This window comes from Streptopelia decaocto (genome assembly GCF_964273445.1).
Source record: "Streptopelia decaocto genome assembly, chromosome: 7".
Classification (NCBI taxonomy): Eukaryota; Metazoa; Chordata; class Aves; order Columbiformes; family Columbidae; genus Streptopelia; species Streptopelia decaocto.
In genome coordinates this window covers 35,812,259-35,828,127 of record NC_138661.1, presented here as the reverse complement: position 1 = coordinate 35,828,127, position 15,869 = coordinate 35,812,259, and the positions used below count along the sequence as shown (strand labels likewise).

At 40.1% G+C, this 15,869-nt stretch overlaps 2 protein-coding genes across 8 annotated transcripts in view; one reads left to right on the top strand and one right to left on the bottom strand.

Moving 5' to 3' along the window:
* Positions 1-5,346, top strand: part of ARG2 (arginase 2) — a 23,101-nt gene extending 17,755 nt beyond the window's left edge. Inside the window, exons 5-8 of the mRNA XM_082057401.1 lie at positions 2,217-2,311; positions 2,429-2,533; positions 3,980-4,116; positions 5,015-5,346. Coding sequence (XP_081913527.1) covers positions 2,217-2,311; positions 2,429-2,533; positions 3,980-4,116; positions 5,015-5,220 — 543 coding nt within the window. The 3' untranslated portion in view covers positions 5,221-5,346. The remainder of the gene's footprint in view (positions 1-2,216; positions 2,312-2,428; positions 2,534-3,979; positions 4,117-5,014) is intronic.
* Positions 1,306-15,862, bottom strand: VTI1B (vesicle transport through interaction with t-SNAREs 1B). Of its 7 annotated transcripts, XR_014184520.1 has the most exons (9): positions 15,624-15,862; positions 11,212-11,270; positions 10,044-10,235; positions 8,584-8,757; positions 6,607-6,668; positions 5,444-5,718; positions 3,477-3,596; positions 1,876-1,988; positions 1,306-1,498 (listed from the first exon to the last, which is right to left on the bottom strand). XR_014184520.1 is itself a non-coding variant. In XM_082057403.1 (6 exons), exons 1-6 carry the CDS (start codon positions 15,736-15,738, stop codon positions 5,622-5,624), a joined length of 699 nt encoding a protein of 232 aa, XP_081913529.1. In that variant the 5' UTR covers positions 15,739-15,862; the 3' UTR covers positions 5,403-5,621. The 7 variants fall into 7 exon arrangements, 1 of the variants encoding a protein (XP_081913529.1); XR_014184519.1 differs by having other exon boundaries at positions 1,306-1,988; XR_014184521.1 differs by lacking the exon at positions 1,876-1,988.
* Positions 15,863-15,869: the final 7 nt, after the last annotated feature.

The following is a 15,869-nucleotide window of genomic DNA, read 5'->3' as shown; positions in this document are numbered from 1 at the left end:
TGGTCTCAGGAAGGCTAGTTAGCACTTGGGTCCCTGTCTAGATTGTTCTCTAGAACCACAGAGAAATAACAGCTCCTCTGGGGATGTAAAAAGGGAGCAAAATAGCCTGCGTGATTACATTTTTTTTTTTCCTGATTCACTGCCCAGCTCTAACTGGTACTGCTCTTCCAGCAGCTCCAGGCTCCCCATTCTTCATTCCCTATCAGGAGAACATGAGACTGAGGTAGTGGTGTAACATACATCTCACTTTATGGCACAATCTGTTTAGACCATTCTTGATGCTGTGCCAGCAGCTCAGTTTACCTGCTGTAACCTTCTGTGGGATTGCATGAGAACTGAGTCCAGAGTACTGTCTCTTTGCTTGGTCAGTTTTTTGGGATGCACCAAGTCCTAGCTCCGTTCACTGTATGACCCTACAAACAGCTGTCCTGGCACAACGTAATGGGGGAAACTGATCTGGCAGCAACTGCTTAAATTAGTACAACTGCCAAGAACTCCCCAGGGCTGTTTCAAGTCCCTTAACTTGGGTGTTATTTCACCTTTCAGAATCCCTTACATTTCCAGGGCTAATGAGCTTGGTCAATGCTCTGCTGAATTAAACACCCCCATGTAGCAGACAACATGAAGTATATAAAAGTGATACATGTGGCTATTAAATGAAATAAAGCATTCAGCCAGGTCACTGTAGCACAAGCCCTGGTGTGGCTGGCACCGTCCATTCCCAGGCCAGCAGCTGCTCCTTGTTGGTCCAGTCAGCTTCACAGAAGCACTGCCTGGTACGCAAGGCAAGGCAGCACTTTAAGGCTTAAAAAAAAAAAAAAAATAAAATAAAATTGCTGTTTGAAGGGAAAATATTTATTAACGTAATCCTTTGATTTGCATTTTTCAAATGCAACATTAGTGTTAGGGCTCTTGGAACCATTCAAACTAAACTAATAAACTGCTACTAGTAACTTACCATGGAAATCCCTGCACCTTCTTCTGATGCCTGTTTGGCTTTACTACAAGCAACTCCTTTTCTATTGCGACAAGGTAAAAACAGAGCCTACCGAAGGAAGTGAAGGCATTCCATTTCCATTTTCTTTATTTAAAGAGGAAGAGGTATAATTTAAAATGGCAGTATTAAATCTACTAAATAATTGATACTAGACAGTATGACAATATTATCAAAACTATGCTCAACTTATGGTATGGTTATGGGTTTTGCAGATACAGCTTCATTTCTGAGACCTGAGTTATTTTTCCTAGTGGTCTCCAGTTCATTTATCTCTTCTGAATTCATGACTGCAGAAAAACATCATTGCCTCAGAGTAACAAATACTTTTATTACATGTGCTTATTTAATCCCAATGTAATTAAATGCAGCTATGGGTGTGTTAGCCTTTAAAAACAAATTCAAAAGTTGTAACTAGAATAGAATTAGTAATTGAAAAGTACAAGAGGGAAACAAAGCCTTCTTGCTGCTTGACAGCTGTGTTGGCTGTAGCCATTTTCAGAGCTGGGAGAGGAAGAAGAAAAAAACTGAGTTAATTTAAAGCACTACTAAAATTAGTAGATATTACTAACTGAAGGATTTTTATAATTACTAAAGCTGAAAAACTATGACCTTGTCCTCTTTTGTTTGCTGTCTTAAATCTGCTCTCTTCAGTTCTACATTAAAAAATAGTGTGATGTAGCCCAATGTGGAGGCCCAACTTCTTGTCATGTTTTTTTTCTATTTTTTTAAACTTCCCAGTTTGAATTCTTCTATCTTTAACATTGCTTTTGCAACAAAGTCTGTATGACTTTTTGGTGATTCTCCTAAAAAGGTGCAGGTGCCTTGTTTTTTATTCTTCCACTTAAATATGATGTACTGTGTAAGCTACATAGCATTACCATTAAATGCACTGTATAAGTGACCTCCAGTTTCTTAGCATTTCCCCATTACATTCACTGATGCCAGTTATCTATTGGTTGTGGATTTGGGGTTTTCATTCCTCCTCTTCAAACTGGAAAATGTAGAAGAGTTAAAACCTTCATCCATTAACATTTTACTCAGGTAAAATGGTATGGCAGAAGTAAGGACTGATTAAATCAGGAAGCCAGACTCTAAAGTGATGAAGTTTCTCTGTTTAGACAGAGAAAGAGAGCTATAAATAAAGTTTTGAGGGAAGCATTAAATACGGTTTTGTTATATATGTCATTAAACTAACTTAATACCAAACCTTTGCTTGCAGGTACCACAGCTTCCTGGCTTTTCCTGGCTAAAGCCCTGCCTTTCAGCATCCGATATTGTGTACATTGGTTTGAGGGATCTGGATCCTGCTGAATAGTAAGTTGATTTAGATTAAAGTCATTGAGCTTCTTTCCATATCTGGCTGTTCACAAAGGTTGCTACATTTAAGCTTAGGCCAGTAATGATTTTTTTTTTATATATATATTTTAACAGCTATATTTTGAAGAACTATGACATCCAGTATTTTTCCATGAGGGATATTGATCGCCTTGGAATTCAGAAAGTTATGGAAAGAACATTTGAACAACTGATGGGCAGGTAACAAATTATCTGATTTAAATTACTCTTTATCATCCGCTTGTTGAATAGCTACTTTCCTGGAAGTTATTTAAGTGAATATCACTCTCGATGTAACGTGGCCTAAGAGAACTGTGACAGCGTCCAGTAAATAGTAAAGTTTTAGCACTGACTTTAGTCCTCAAATTCCACATCTAGAACTGGAACCATTTTACAGTGTTTGGCAAAAAGCTATGTGATAGGTTACAGTCACTACAGTTGTGGCTCTGTATTATTTAATTAGTTCTGTTTCTTGAGGAATTCTACAGTTTGACAAGATGTTTTAACCAACTCAGAATCTAGGGTATACATTACACTTTAAAACATGTATGTATAGCAACTTGAATTCAGCTGTTAGCACATGAGGAAGAAGCATTTGTTGGCTTCCTCCTCAGACTAAGCATCTGCTGTCCTGACGACAAAGGCCACTTCCAGTTCAGCTGGTGAAGTTTGCTGTAACCACTCCCTGACTTCAGTACTGATGTCTCTGACCTTGTTCAAGTTTGGGGAACCAGATCAGGGAGCAAATCGTGCCAGTCCAGGGACACTGGGAGAGGATCAGAGCTAGAAAGGGTAACCTCTTCCCACGGGGCAGAACAAAGTCCTGTAAGCAGAACAAGGTCCATGGATCTGTGCTGCATGCTGTTGTATCTGCAAGTGTGCTCCCTCTTCCTCGTTGCAGCTGTGCCATGTAAAGAAAGTGCTAATCCAGATGCTCCTCCCTACTGAACATCTACAGTGAGTTGGAAGTACAGAGCCTACAACATAAATAGGTCATCTGAGTTGCAAGCAGTGTGCCACTTATTAAGTGTGCCATCAGTTGTCAGACTTAATGCAGTACATGTAACTAACATTTCCAGTTTGAGATTATCCTTCACTTTAACTAGGCTTACACACAGTTTACAGGCATCCTTCAACTATTGACCTGAAAAATGCAGAATGTCTCATTCATCTTGATGAGCTGTCTATGAAATCCCCAAGCTTGGTGCTTCCTCTGTCCTAGATGTCATGTAAAATCAATATTTCAGCCTTTCACCCTGGCTTTCTGTACAAAAGAAGAAAAGGCAGGATTATATCACACTTTTCTCTACCTTTTTTCCAAATAAAGAGACAAAAAGAGATAAGAACTAAAGATAGAAATGAAGTACTTCTCTTCAGCCAAATCACACCTGGGCAGATGCTCAGCAAAACTAAAATGTCAAACTTTTGGTTTTCCCAGTCTGTACTAGAGAAGGTTCTGAGCTAAAAAGATGTTTCAGAGTCCAAAGATATTATTTCCAAATGATCTAAGACACAGTATAGGACTTAAGGGGGGACCTTTACAACATCATGGTGCATGATGCTACTTTGCTGATCAACCTGGACAGTAAAAAAAATATGTAGAAAAAGGTTAAGGTTCTGAGATTTTCTTATTTTATTCTGTCTCAGGAGACAACGACCAATTCACTTGAGTTTTGACATCGATGCTTTTGATCCCTCACTGGCTTCAGCAACTGGGACTCCTGTTATAGGTGGACTGACTTACAGAGAAGGCATGTACATCACAGAGGAGATACACAACACAGGTACGAGTTGACCAGCAGTACTGGACTAAGCAAGGACAGGACAAACTACATAGAACTCAGACTGGTTACGTTTTTTTTTTGTGACTAGATAATGTAGTCAAAGCTGAGGTGCCTATAAAGTCAGTGCAACCTTCAGTAAGGGAAAAAGAAGTCCTGTGGTTGGGCAATACCTCAGGTGTTGGAAGCAGCTTAACTGTCAACAACTTGAACTTAACAAAAGTAAATAAAATACAAAACATATTAATGACTAATGCAAAAAAAAACACAAAACCCACTTGGTCATCTTGTACAATACTGTTCCCTAAACACATGAAGTGAGATGTAAAGATTGACATCTGGAATAAAAAAAATTGGATGCAAACAATTTTGAACAGTTTGAAGTGCCATTCTAGGACTCAAGGCTAACAAATCAAGCTTTCACTAAGAATACTGCAGTTGACTCAATATATGAGGACTTTTCTCCTTATGCCATGGAGTTTTTATTTAATATGTTTTAACAATTAGTTATTTGCAGTAAAAGAGGGATCAAAAAAAACAGTCAACAGTATCATGAAGAGGAGGGCAAAAATCTCTTAATTTTTAGACTGGGAGAAAACAAGATTAAAAAAATATTCCTCTTGTAAGTGTATATGGAACATCAAACTTATTTTTCCCCAAATGCTGAAAGTATGAATGAGGTAGTGACAATGTAAGAAAGAACCAAATTAAAAACACAAACTTGCACCTAAGAATGATGACCTCATCCCTCACCTGGGAGCTAATTTAACTTGTGTCATGGGTACAGCAGGTCACGAGATCAAATATCAGACTTGCTGCAATGAATGAAAAGCTGCAAAATAAATCCTATTACAGATTTTATCCCTTTTCATAGTAACCAAACTGTAAACCATTTTCACAGGAATGCTTTCAGCTGTAGACATGGTTGAAGTCAATCCACTGCTTGGAGCTTCTCAAGAGGAAGTGAACGCAACTGCCAGTCTTGCAGTCGATGTGATAGCAACATGCTTCGGGCAGACACGGGAAGGAGCACACACCGCTTTTGATAACCTCCCAACACCCAGTTCTCCAGATGAATCTGACAGCAAAGAGCAAGTGAGGATTTAAGAACCCAAAGTGCTGGGTACACCGGACATTATAGAGCTCTGCCGAGGCACTTGAGTGGATAGAATGTCAACACTTGGCAAATACTGTTAACTTCTCAATTTTTAAATAAACTAGCTTTTCCACTGATTGGTGGCTACTTTATTACATACCAAGATTTATTCATTTAGTTAAGTATATACAAATTGAGACAATAAAATATTTATTACCTTCTTGTTAATCTTACCAGTAATTCAAGTCTGTCTCTGCATTTTCCTTTTCCTCACATTCTGTCTTTCTAGTGTCAGTACACTTTCAGCTGAACATGCTGTCTCATGAGACAGTTCAATCCTCAGTAAGTCAGATGGAACAGACAGCCCATTCAGTTCCTCAGCAGTGGAAAAGCTCTTCTTAGTCATGAAGATTCATCTGCTGCGAAAGAACTTGTAGTAGACCACACCTACTAGGATGGTGAGTTCCAGGATGATGATAATTGACAGCAACAACTTGTTAGTGGTTATTCTAGAGTTAAAAAATAAAAAATCCAAGACAGCTCTTAAGCAGCAAGGAAATTCTGCCTAAATCTTCTACTTTAACAGTAGCAGTTCTGTTCCTCTTCCCCTGCCCCACATAAGCCAGATCATTCTGCTCTGAATGTGCCTAGTCACTCAATTAGGCAAAGAGGAAAACATCAATTGAACTCCTGTGCTGCTTTTACTTGGAACCATGTAGTTGAAGTAAAACTATAAAATTCCAATAATGTACTTTTACTGTGGAAAATTATATGGTTATCATAACTTCCTTTAGCAATGAGTATAAAGGAAAGGGTGTTAGGCCTGAAGTACCCACTGGAAATATACTCCATGAACTGCTTTATAAGGATAATTAAATCATATAGTTAAGAAACTGTAAATTAACTTAAGCAGTGAAGGCTTTAGTCATAAAAATAGTATATGCTCAGGCTCAGAGTTTCTCATGTGATAGTCCAGCTACTCTAGGGCACTACTGTGGGCTGAATGGATTTGTCTGTGTCATCAGACCTCTAACTCAATGCTGCAGTGACTTAGGTACTACTTTTTCAACCTGAATAGCAAGGAATTGCATCTAAAGTTGCCATTAGCAATTCACTGTAACTTGTTTGTGTCCCCACTACAGTTTATCTTGGGGGACAGTTAAAGACCCTGTATTATCCTAAACAAGCAGCACAAATTCAGTAGTGTTCCACTACCTGTACTCCATTAATTAATTGCCAGAGAGGAGAAAACACAAGTTAGCATCTGCACATGGGTACACATTCTCTTTGCACATCCCCTAAAACCTCTCTACAGTTCCAGCTGACACTCTGTATCTTTGCCTCAAACCAGCAGGCAACAGTGCTGAGTGCTGCTCTAAGTCAGTCACACTACTCACCTCCTGGACATGGAACGTAGAATCTTGCGACTCTTGCTCAAGTTCTCACTTGTATTCACCAACTAAGAAACAAAAGGTATTTGTTAGTTGAACCAGTATACAGCAACTCTGCAAAAAATGCACCTGGAAATAGCTGGTGCAAAAATGCACCTGGAAATAGCTGGTGCAAAAATGTTGCAATTAATAATGGGACCAAGGCTAACCCTGTGTTTGCAAAATTCAAAGACAACGTTGTTCTCTATACACAATACAAGCTGGAAGCATTGTCTCCTTTCTAAGGAGGAAGTAAGACTTTCAGGTATACTTTTGCTTAGATACAAATGAAGATAGGCAATTTAGGATCACTTTCTGCCCCTTCAGTTAATCTACAAATATCAGATGGTTAGTATTAGCTCCTTCCATTAAATTTCATTATTCTAGTTGTTGACACCAGAAGAAAATGATACTGAGGTGTTCTCCTCAGTGCGTATCTGGAACTGTTTAAAATGCTCTTCAATTTCTAGCAAAGAACAAAGTGTGTTGCACTGACAAGTTTAAGTGACCCAGCTCTGAACTGTTAATACATAATCCACTTCAGCTTTGTAATGCTCAGAAAGGAACTGTGAAGTATTTCTCAGTCAGTTATTAAGCAGCACGTAATTAAGTGATGTTATGGATGGCTAAAAAAGCGGTTGTCTCACAGAGGATTCGTGATGTACGGCCACCGGAAGTATCCAGGTAAGATTTCGCTATTCCACTTGCAAAGTCTGAAGGGCAGTGACAGGTCAGCCAGGTCACCTCCCATCACAGATACCAACTGCAGTTCCTCTGCAGTTTATGCTGCTGCCCTCAGCTGTAAAACCAGTGCTGTATGTACGTTACTTTGCACTGGGATGGACTGGCCCAAGCTGAGAAGAAAGCTACCAAGTCCATTCAAAGCAGACTAGATTTCCAAGTTTTGCAGTGAAAGACCAAGCAAGCAGAAAGTCTGCTTCTTGTTGGAATGTGTGGTTAATATAGTTCAGCAACACAATGCCTAAAAGCCTCACAATAAGTCACAGCTTCATGAACAATCTGTGGGCAGACCGACATGCTGGAAGGACTAATACTTTTAATTAGAAAAATAACAGAAAAACTATACCTACAAATCTTATGATCATATTTCCTTTCCTGCTCTCCAACCCAAATTTGGGAGCAGGGCAAGTCAAATTCTGACTGAAACCAAACAGCTGCTTAAATGAAAAAGCTACAGGCTCTGTTGCAATTAGTAGATGTAACTCCCAGGAAAGGGATGTGCTTTTTATTTTTGCTGAGCATGCTTAACTTGTCAAACTCAGTATCTCCCTGCAAGTCACTCACCTAAAAGCTTTATGTTCAGGATCCCTTGCACACACAGAAAATTCCATCAAGTTTGCTACTTTAAAAATCAAATTCTCAGCTTCACATATGTGTGTAAACAATACAAATCAACTACTTTTTAAAGCTTCCACAGTAGCAGCAGAGCTTCCTGACCCAAGGATGAGCAACAGACTTCTTGTCTGACACCACTTCCTCCCTCCTTAGCTAACCTACAAATATTGGAAAGTTAGTAATCAGGTAATTTACCTTCTATTAAATTTCATTTCATTAGAACTTGCTAGCTGCCTCCCAGATCAAAACTTCACTAGTAATCTTGTGGTAGGCAACTCCTTAGCGTTCTTTTAAATCTGCAATTTTTTCAATAATGCTATATTTTTTAGCAGGTTTATAGGTCTAATTACAAATCTTGCACAGACATGGCAGCAGACATTTGGCCATCGTGTTTTGGGCCCTTCTACAGTAATTATTTTCCTTTTCTAAGCACAGCATAGAAACATGGTAGCCTGGATTTTTGGTCTGTAGGAACATCAATTGGATTACCCCGCCTGGGGAGGTCTCCAAGAGTAATGACTGGCACACAGATCCCACTAAGCTGACAGCAGGTTGTTTCAATACAAAGCCCACGGTTCCTCTGCTTACTCTGCTCTTGGTGCGTTCCAGTTGCTCCCGCTGCTCCCCAAGTTCTTCAATTATATCTGTGCCAATCTGATCTGTTTCAGCAGCAATTCGGTGCGAGCGCTCGATGCTCTGAGTGGCTCGGTTCAGGCTGTCTGTTCCCTGGAGAAGCAGTACCCTCTGTGACTGCAGATTAGTCTGAAAAATAACATAAGCTTAATCATTAGGCACAAAGACAGAGGTATTAGGCTTCTGACATTAAAACATTAGGATCTGACGCCATAGGCCATCCATCTGTATTAGCTGTGCATGCTTCTTATACTAACTGATGTAGCCCAGTTAATTTTGAAAGAGTTCTTGTTCACATTGTAAAATAATGGACAAACCTGGTTAAACCTTGACAAAGGACACACACCTGAAGAGTTAAAAGTTACAAAAAAACCTGTCTTTGCAACAATTTACTTTTCCAAATGATATTTACAGTAAAATAATATCTTTGCTTTCCAGATGCTAACTTCTCCTTCCATTCATATCTAAATTCAGACTTATTTGTGACTTCACGGTTGGTTGCCAGGGAGGTCCCTAAGAGCTGACAGTCAAAAGGATTAGGAACAAACAGCACTAACAGATGGACTGCTAAATAACAAAGATCCTCTTTTCATGCCAGTAGCCTTGGCAGAGGATAACAAATGTTTGCTGACCTGGGGGTCAAAAGGTAGCTCAAAATAAAGTATTTTCTTAAGCTTCAGAAAGTCTAATCTACCACCCTGCCCTCAGGTGTTAGAGGAACCCATCGAGAGGGATCAAATGCAAAAATCTACCAAGCTACTGCTGATCAAGATGCTATGGAAAGAGCCTCCCTCCAACCTTCCTTACCTAAGGCAGAGCAATCAGAGCCCACCTCCATGAACTTTCTGTACAGATGACAGCACTTTGAAGATAATAAGCAGATTCAATTTTCAATTTCACTAACTCAGATGTGTCTAAGCGTATCTGGTAAACAAAGAAACTTGTGTGTTTCCTGCACTGTATGAGCACATCCAGAGTGCACAAAGTGCTAGAAGATGACTTCTTGTACTTTCTTGAAATTATTTACACTGAGATTGCTTAAAAGATAATTCTACTGAAGTACTTACACACTGCATTATTCACATATGTTGCTAGTTTTGGAGACTAAAAGTAGATCAGTTAACATTTCTTCTCAGTCAGTTGCATCACTGATGTGTTTTCACTGCTCTAGAGGAATGATTAAATAAAGCATTCCAGTACAGAATGTTGTGTAAGTTACTAACTGCATGGCACTCGAGGAGTTCCAGGTTCTTTCTCCTCCAAGATATTCATGTTACATGCAGAGAGATATACAAGGAGTTACAGAAGCACAGAAGCTAAGTGGATTGAAGTAGAAACACTATAAACAATACATCTGGAATATTATTTCTAAGCAATCACAGCAACGTTAAACAAAATTTATATCTAATTCTCACACTCTGTTCATTTTCTGTGGAGAAGATCCCGTATTTCATATCGCCTTGACTTCCAGGGCCCAGTCCCAAATCTGTGCTTCTCATCTCTCTCTGGAACATGGAGAGATCTCTTCTATACGCCCGGATTTTGCTCATCATTTGGTTGCGGAAAGGCAGAGGAGCATACTTCAGTTCTTCCTCCATTTCCCGCAGCTTTAACAAAACAAAATGTGTTTATTTTTTACAGCACTTAGCAGCAGTTACTTTCAAAATTCATCACCAGATGAAAGGATTCACATGTTTTTATGTGATTGGGCGAGGGGGATCAACCCCAAACCCTATACCACTCATCTAGCATCAAGTGCACCATTCTGCACAGTGTGGCTCAGCCCAAATGGGGTTTCAGACACACAATGCCCCAAGGGAAAAAAAAAAAAAAAAAAGGAAAATAATAACAATAATAATAATAATAATAATTATTATTATTATTATTTTTAAATCACCAAGTTTAAAGGCTTGATTTTTCTGAAACATCACTCTAGCTCTGAAATATAGTTTAAACATTTATACGATGCGTTATCAGTTTCTCATCACATCACAGAGATCTGTTGCACAGGTAGGGATGTCACTAAATTCACACTCCAAACATCCATGTCTGCATTTGTAAACCCTGAGATTTTGGATGTGTGAATTTTCGCATCAGCTTTTAGTGACAGTTGTTACAAATTCACAATGCTTACAGCTGTCCCTCAGTATGAGCTCTCTCACAATATGAGCTTTCCATCTCATACATCACCTACATGGATACACAACAATAAAACTCACTAAGTTAGAGGAACAAAGCATGACAAATTCTCTGCATGCCCTCCTTACAATCTCTAGCAATTTTAATCGCACCTCTATCACTCTCCTTTGCTCAACAAGGGGAAGGTGATATCCAAACAGACCACTCAAAAAAAACCAAGGCATGTAAGAATATTTGTCTATCTCCGTATATGTATATAGATATATACAAGAGTCTTGACATGCAGACCTGTCTATCAGATTAATTAATCAACCATTAAAAAAATACAGTATCTGCCTGTCAGAATAGGATCCATAAAGGAAGTAAAACTTGGAAGTACTGCCCTTTTTAAAGCATCAATATTTCAGCTGGTTAGAAAGGCCAGAAGCCTACACTTATGTTTACCGTTTCATTTGCTTCACGCTGTTTCTCATCAAATTCTCGAACTAGTTTTTTCTTCTCCTCTGTGAAAGAAAAAGTAGTATGTCAGAAAAATTATAGAGAAATGACAACAGAAATCCACCTCAATCCATTACAGACAAGGAAGCTGCCACAGACGGCTGATTACAGAGATGCCAGGTCAAAGTCTACCCCAAATGGGAACAGCCTGTTCTTACCACAACTTTTCAGAAGGAGGTGGGAGTCGGGAAGAGAGCAGAAACCACCCTTCCAAACGCTGGCCACTACCTCTGGCAGATAAAATAAGTCATTTTTCAAACTTCCTATCTCCATTTCTCCATTGGAGAACATTTAACATGACAAAATAACAAAGAGGACATGTTGGTAAATATTTCTCTTTCTTTGCACACATTTGGCAAGACTAGTGATGGCTGAAACTATAACTTGGATTTGAATACAACATCAAGTCAATCTACGGTTCCAAGTGAGCCCTGAAGTTCTTGGCAGACAGGGCACTCTGCATTCTCATGGTCATAAAGTAACAAGGAAAATGGGAGAAGCATTCTAGAGTACTCAGAGATAAAAGATGACATCAAGGTATCACCTCAGGTTCACAGATTAATGTCCAAATGCTTCCCTCTTCTGGAATGACATCAGTTGTTTGAATTAGCCAACAAAACTATACATTTTAGTTGTCTGAGACAGTAAATTGCCAAGATACTTGTACCCAGGGCTTTGAAGGCCAAAGAATGGGTTTCACCCATTCACCTGTTATTCTATTTTAAAACAAAACCTTAAGACATGTATTTTGCATGTGTTAAAAATCTATCACACCTCTCTAAAATCCACAATCAATTAGGATAATTCTGAAACTCTCCTTATGGAGCAAAACCACGTTCTATAAGCTTTTGCAAAAGCACTGAAGATGACCACTGGAGGACTCTTGTACTGAGAATGAAACCAAATTCTATCAGAAGTCTGATAAATATGCACAAGCCTAAATAATAATAATAAATAATTCAATCCTAAATAAAATTTAGGTAGCAAAAAATGCAGACAGTCATCTTGGTAAAACTTCTGTAAATTGATTAAATTTAAAGACAAAACTAAAGACATTATGAAAACATCATTGCTGTAAAAAAATACTTGATAACACCTGTCTGTAAATACAGTCCTCTGCAAAAGAAGCAGTTTTTAAACCACTGAGCTCTCAACAGAAAATAGGAAAAAAAATTGAAGTAATTAAAACATTTTTATATTCCTCTCGCATGCAGGACATGCCTAAGCTGCAGGCTTTCCTTTTCGGTTCAAATTCATGTTAGGCCCCATAATTTGAACTCTAGAGAACTTAAAACAGAATTAAACCCCATCATCTAAGAAGGCATGCCCTCCAGCAGCACACAGTTATTACAGACTAAGCTACATTATGACACACAGGATGGTATCAGGAAACGCAGCATCACAGCCCAGTTAAGCCAGGGGAAATGCTGACTTAGCAGGTTCCTCAATACACTCTCCCCAACTTCTTCCATGATTTGCTACCATGCACATTTGTGCTGATGCAATTCCTTGTGCAGCTGGGCTACCAGTGAAATGATGGCCATGAACTGCAGGAAAACAGCCTTCAGATGTCAATATTTTGTTTCATACAGGTCATTTCACAAATATGATTTGAGTAATGTCTCTTAAAACAACTGCTGTTTCAAACTAATGGAAACCCAGTGCGGCACTGGACAAGCTCTATTTGACCTTCTTTGTCCCCCCCACGCGGACCGAGAAGACACTGCATTTATAAACAAGCAGCCAAACAAATCCTAGTTTCCAAACCTCAAGTAGCCACGGATTGAGACTTTGCCAATACGCCAAAAAGAAATCAGGCAATGTGGCTTGAAAGCATTATAATGGGTCTGGCCTAACAGAATATCTTGAGCAATTTAATTCATATCACTCCGAATTAAACTGTAATTCAAAGTACATTGAGAGAACTTTTTTTAATGCAGTAAAAGTAAAAAGTATCTAAGCCACAGTAACATTCCAGTGTGCTCATTGACATTTAACTGATTTATATCCAACCAGTTCGAAATAGATCCAGTAGAAAAGCACAGCTAACTAAATCAATTTAGAGGAAAGTATCTGTTTGAAACTGATCCGGGCTGTTTAAAATGCCTTCTTACAAATTTGGAAGGAAACAAAAATTGTTTCTAGATCTAGGAATTTGTTATCTTGTTTATATAGAGTGAAACAGCATTTCCAAACCTCTGCCCCTCAAAGATGTCTAAAGGACTACAGATTCTGTCCTCCCTCAAGTTTGGGAGTGTACAAGGTATCTTTCGTCAGCTCCTGAAATTTTCAGGATCAGATAACTTGAAAAATAAAGATACACCCCATTTCCCATAAGAAGCAAACACACACGTCAGAGGAGTAGAATGCCTTCACCAGATACACAAATTCCTGACTTATCTTAACCTCTCTAAGAAATACTTTCCAAAAATATTACCAGGATATTTGCAGCAATAAATTTAAAGACTTAGTCATCTTAGGTCATATTAAGTCATGTTAACATTTCATAGCATGTCTGAAAAATCAGTTTGTAAATATTTGTAATCTGAAGGACTTGTGGGTACTGGTGGAGGAAAGATTGGACATGACCCAGCAATGTGCACTTGCAGCCCAGAAGGCAAATCGTATCCTGGGCTGCATTACAAGGAACGTGGCCAGCAGGTGGAGGGAGGTGATTCTGCCCCTCTGCTCTGCTCTGGTGAGACCCCACCTGGAGTCCTGTGTCCAGCCCTGGAGCCCTCAGCACAGGAAAGACATGGACCTGTTGGAGAGGGGCCAGAGAAGGCCACCAAGATGATCAGAGGGCTGGAACAGCTCTGCTGTGAGGACAGGCTGAGAGAGTTGGTGTAGTTCAGCCTGGAGAAGAGAAGGCTCTGGGGAGACCTTATTGCAGCCTTTCAGTGCTAAAAGGGGCCTATGAGAAAGATGGGAACAGACTTTTTAGCAGGGCCTGTAGTGAGAGGACAAGGGGAAATGATTTTAAACTAAAAGAGGGGAGATTCCGGCTAGACATAAGAAAAAAAAATTTTTATAATGATGGTGGTGAAACACTGGAAGAGGTTGCCCACAGGAAAAGATCTAGAAGCATTGCAAAAATTGCTGCCTGTAAATACATCATTTAAGCCCACTGCTCAGTGTTCATTGTTCAAGACCAGGCCAGTTCCATGGAGACCTGACAAAGCTTCATTTCACCAAGAAACCAACCACTCTCCTCTCTACAAGGAAATAAGGATTTCCTACAAGAAAGGATATTTTTTCTTCTATGCTTTTTATTCTTGTTGATTACTAGTGAAATTAAGTCAGCTTTGAAAGTGGTTGTTTGAAGGTTTGAACATCTTTCTTGTACTAAACTTTCTGGAAAAGCTGACGATGAGGACTTTGACCCTAAACTTAACTCATTATCAAACAGCAATGCACGTAAGAAACGGAAAGTTAATCTCTTCATAACCTGTGTTATCTATCACAGCCTGGTATATTCTGAATAAACCATTTTTATTATTTTACACCTAAATATGTAAAACTGATCAACTCTAGGAGAATTACAAGACTACTGCAGAAGGTGGCTGATGGCCACTACTCATTCCTGTGATACAAAACCTAAGCTTAGGTACAGCAGTTCATGGTAACTGTGTTTCATGTTTCTCACATGAAGGAAATATTTAGTTAAAGAGACTTGATGACACTGCTAAAATTCTCTGTGTCAGATCACTTCCCTTTCCAGTTCTCAGAATAGTGCCAAGTATTAAGAACTGAATTAGAAGCACAATGCCAAGTCCTACAGAGGAGTGTCTGTCAGCATGTCTTACCCACTGATATGGTATAAAGAATATCCATAAAATCAAGTTTTGCTTCTGATTTAACTTTGTGCAGCTTGATCAGCAATTTTTTTTTCCAGCATAGGGGCAGGTAGTGCACAAACCAGACTTCTAAAACAGTCATTTAAAACTCAAATCTTCTCCAGTATGTCTACAAATGGTTGTGGACAGTTGTGATAATAAAAACTGCTTCTAATTCTGCCATCAATGACCAAAAAACAAAACAAAACAAAAAAACCAAAGCACTGCAGTTTAGCCAGTTCACCTGTAGCCAGCAACTGAACAAGACCCCGTGAAGCCAGGCCTGGCGAAGCCACCGCCGTCCCAAAGCGACGCACTGAGCTGCCGCAGCTGCCTTGGCAAACCCCTTCCCCCGCACAGTCCTTCTTAAACAGACTTGGCCCTCACGGCTGCTAAACCAAGTTTATCCAGAGAGAAACACCTCAAACACCCCTGCAAGGCCCCGCCGCTCAGGCCCAGCGCGCTGCCCGCGCACCGCCCTCCCCCAGCACACGGAGCTGCCGCCGCCCGGTCCCGCCTCACCGGCCGCGCTGCCCCGCAGCCGCTCGGGGACGCCCCGCAGGTCTCTGTGCAGTGCCTGGAAGATCTCGTGCAGCCGCTCCAGGTGCTCCGAGGAGCCGGAGCCGCGGCCCGCCATGGCAGGCAGCCGCCTCCCGCCGCGCTCGGCGACGGCCGCCGGTACCGCCTCCCCGCGGCTGCGCGGCACCGCGCCGCTGCCTTGAAGGCACTTCCGCCATCCGCGGCAGCGTGCGCCTCCCCTGCCGCAGC

Bases quoted from the DNA above. Each gene is read 5' to 3' on its own strand.
- VTI1B (XM_082057403.1), bottom strand. From the start codon at position 15,738: ATGGCGGGCCGCGGCTCCGGCTCCTCGGAGCACCTGGAGCGGCTGCAC. The intron at 6,669-8,583 runs GTAAGCAGAGGA...TTTGTTTCTTAG, and splicing joins TGGAACGCACCAAGAGCAGA to TTGGTGAATACAAGTGAGAA. The intron at 5,719-6,606 runs GTGAGTAGTGTG...TTTTAACTCTAG, and splicing joins CTACGTTCCATGTCCAGGAG to AATAACCACTAACAAGTTGT.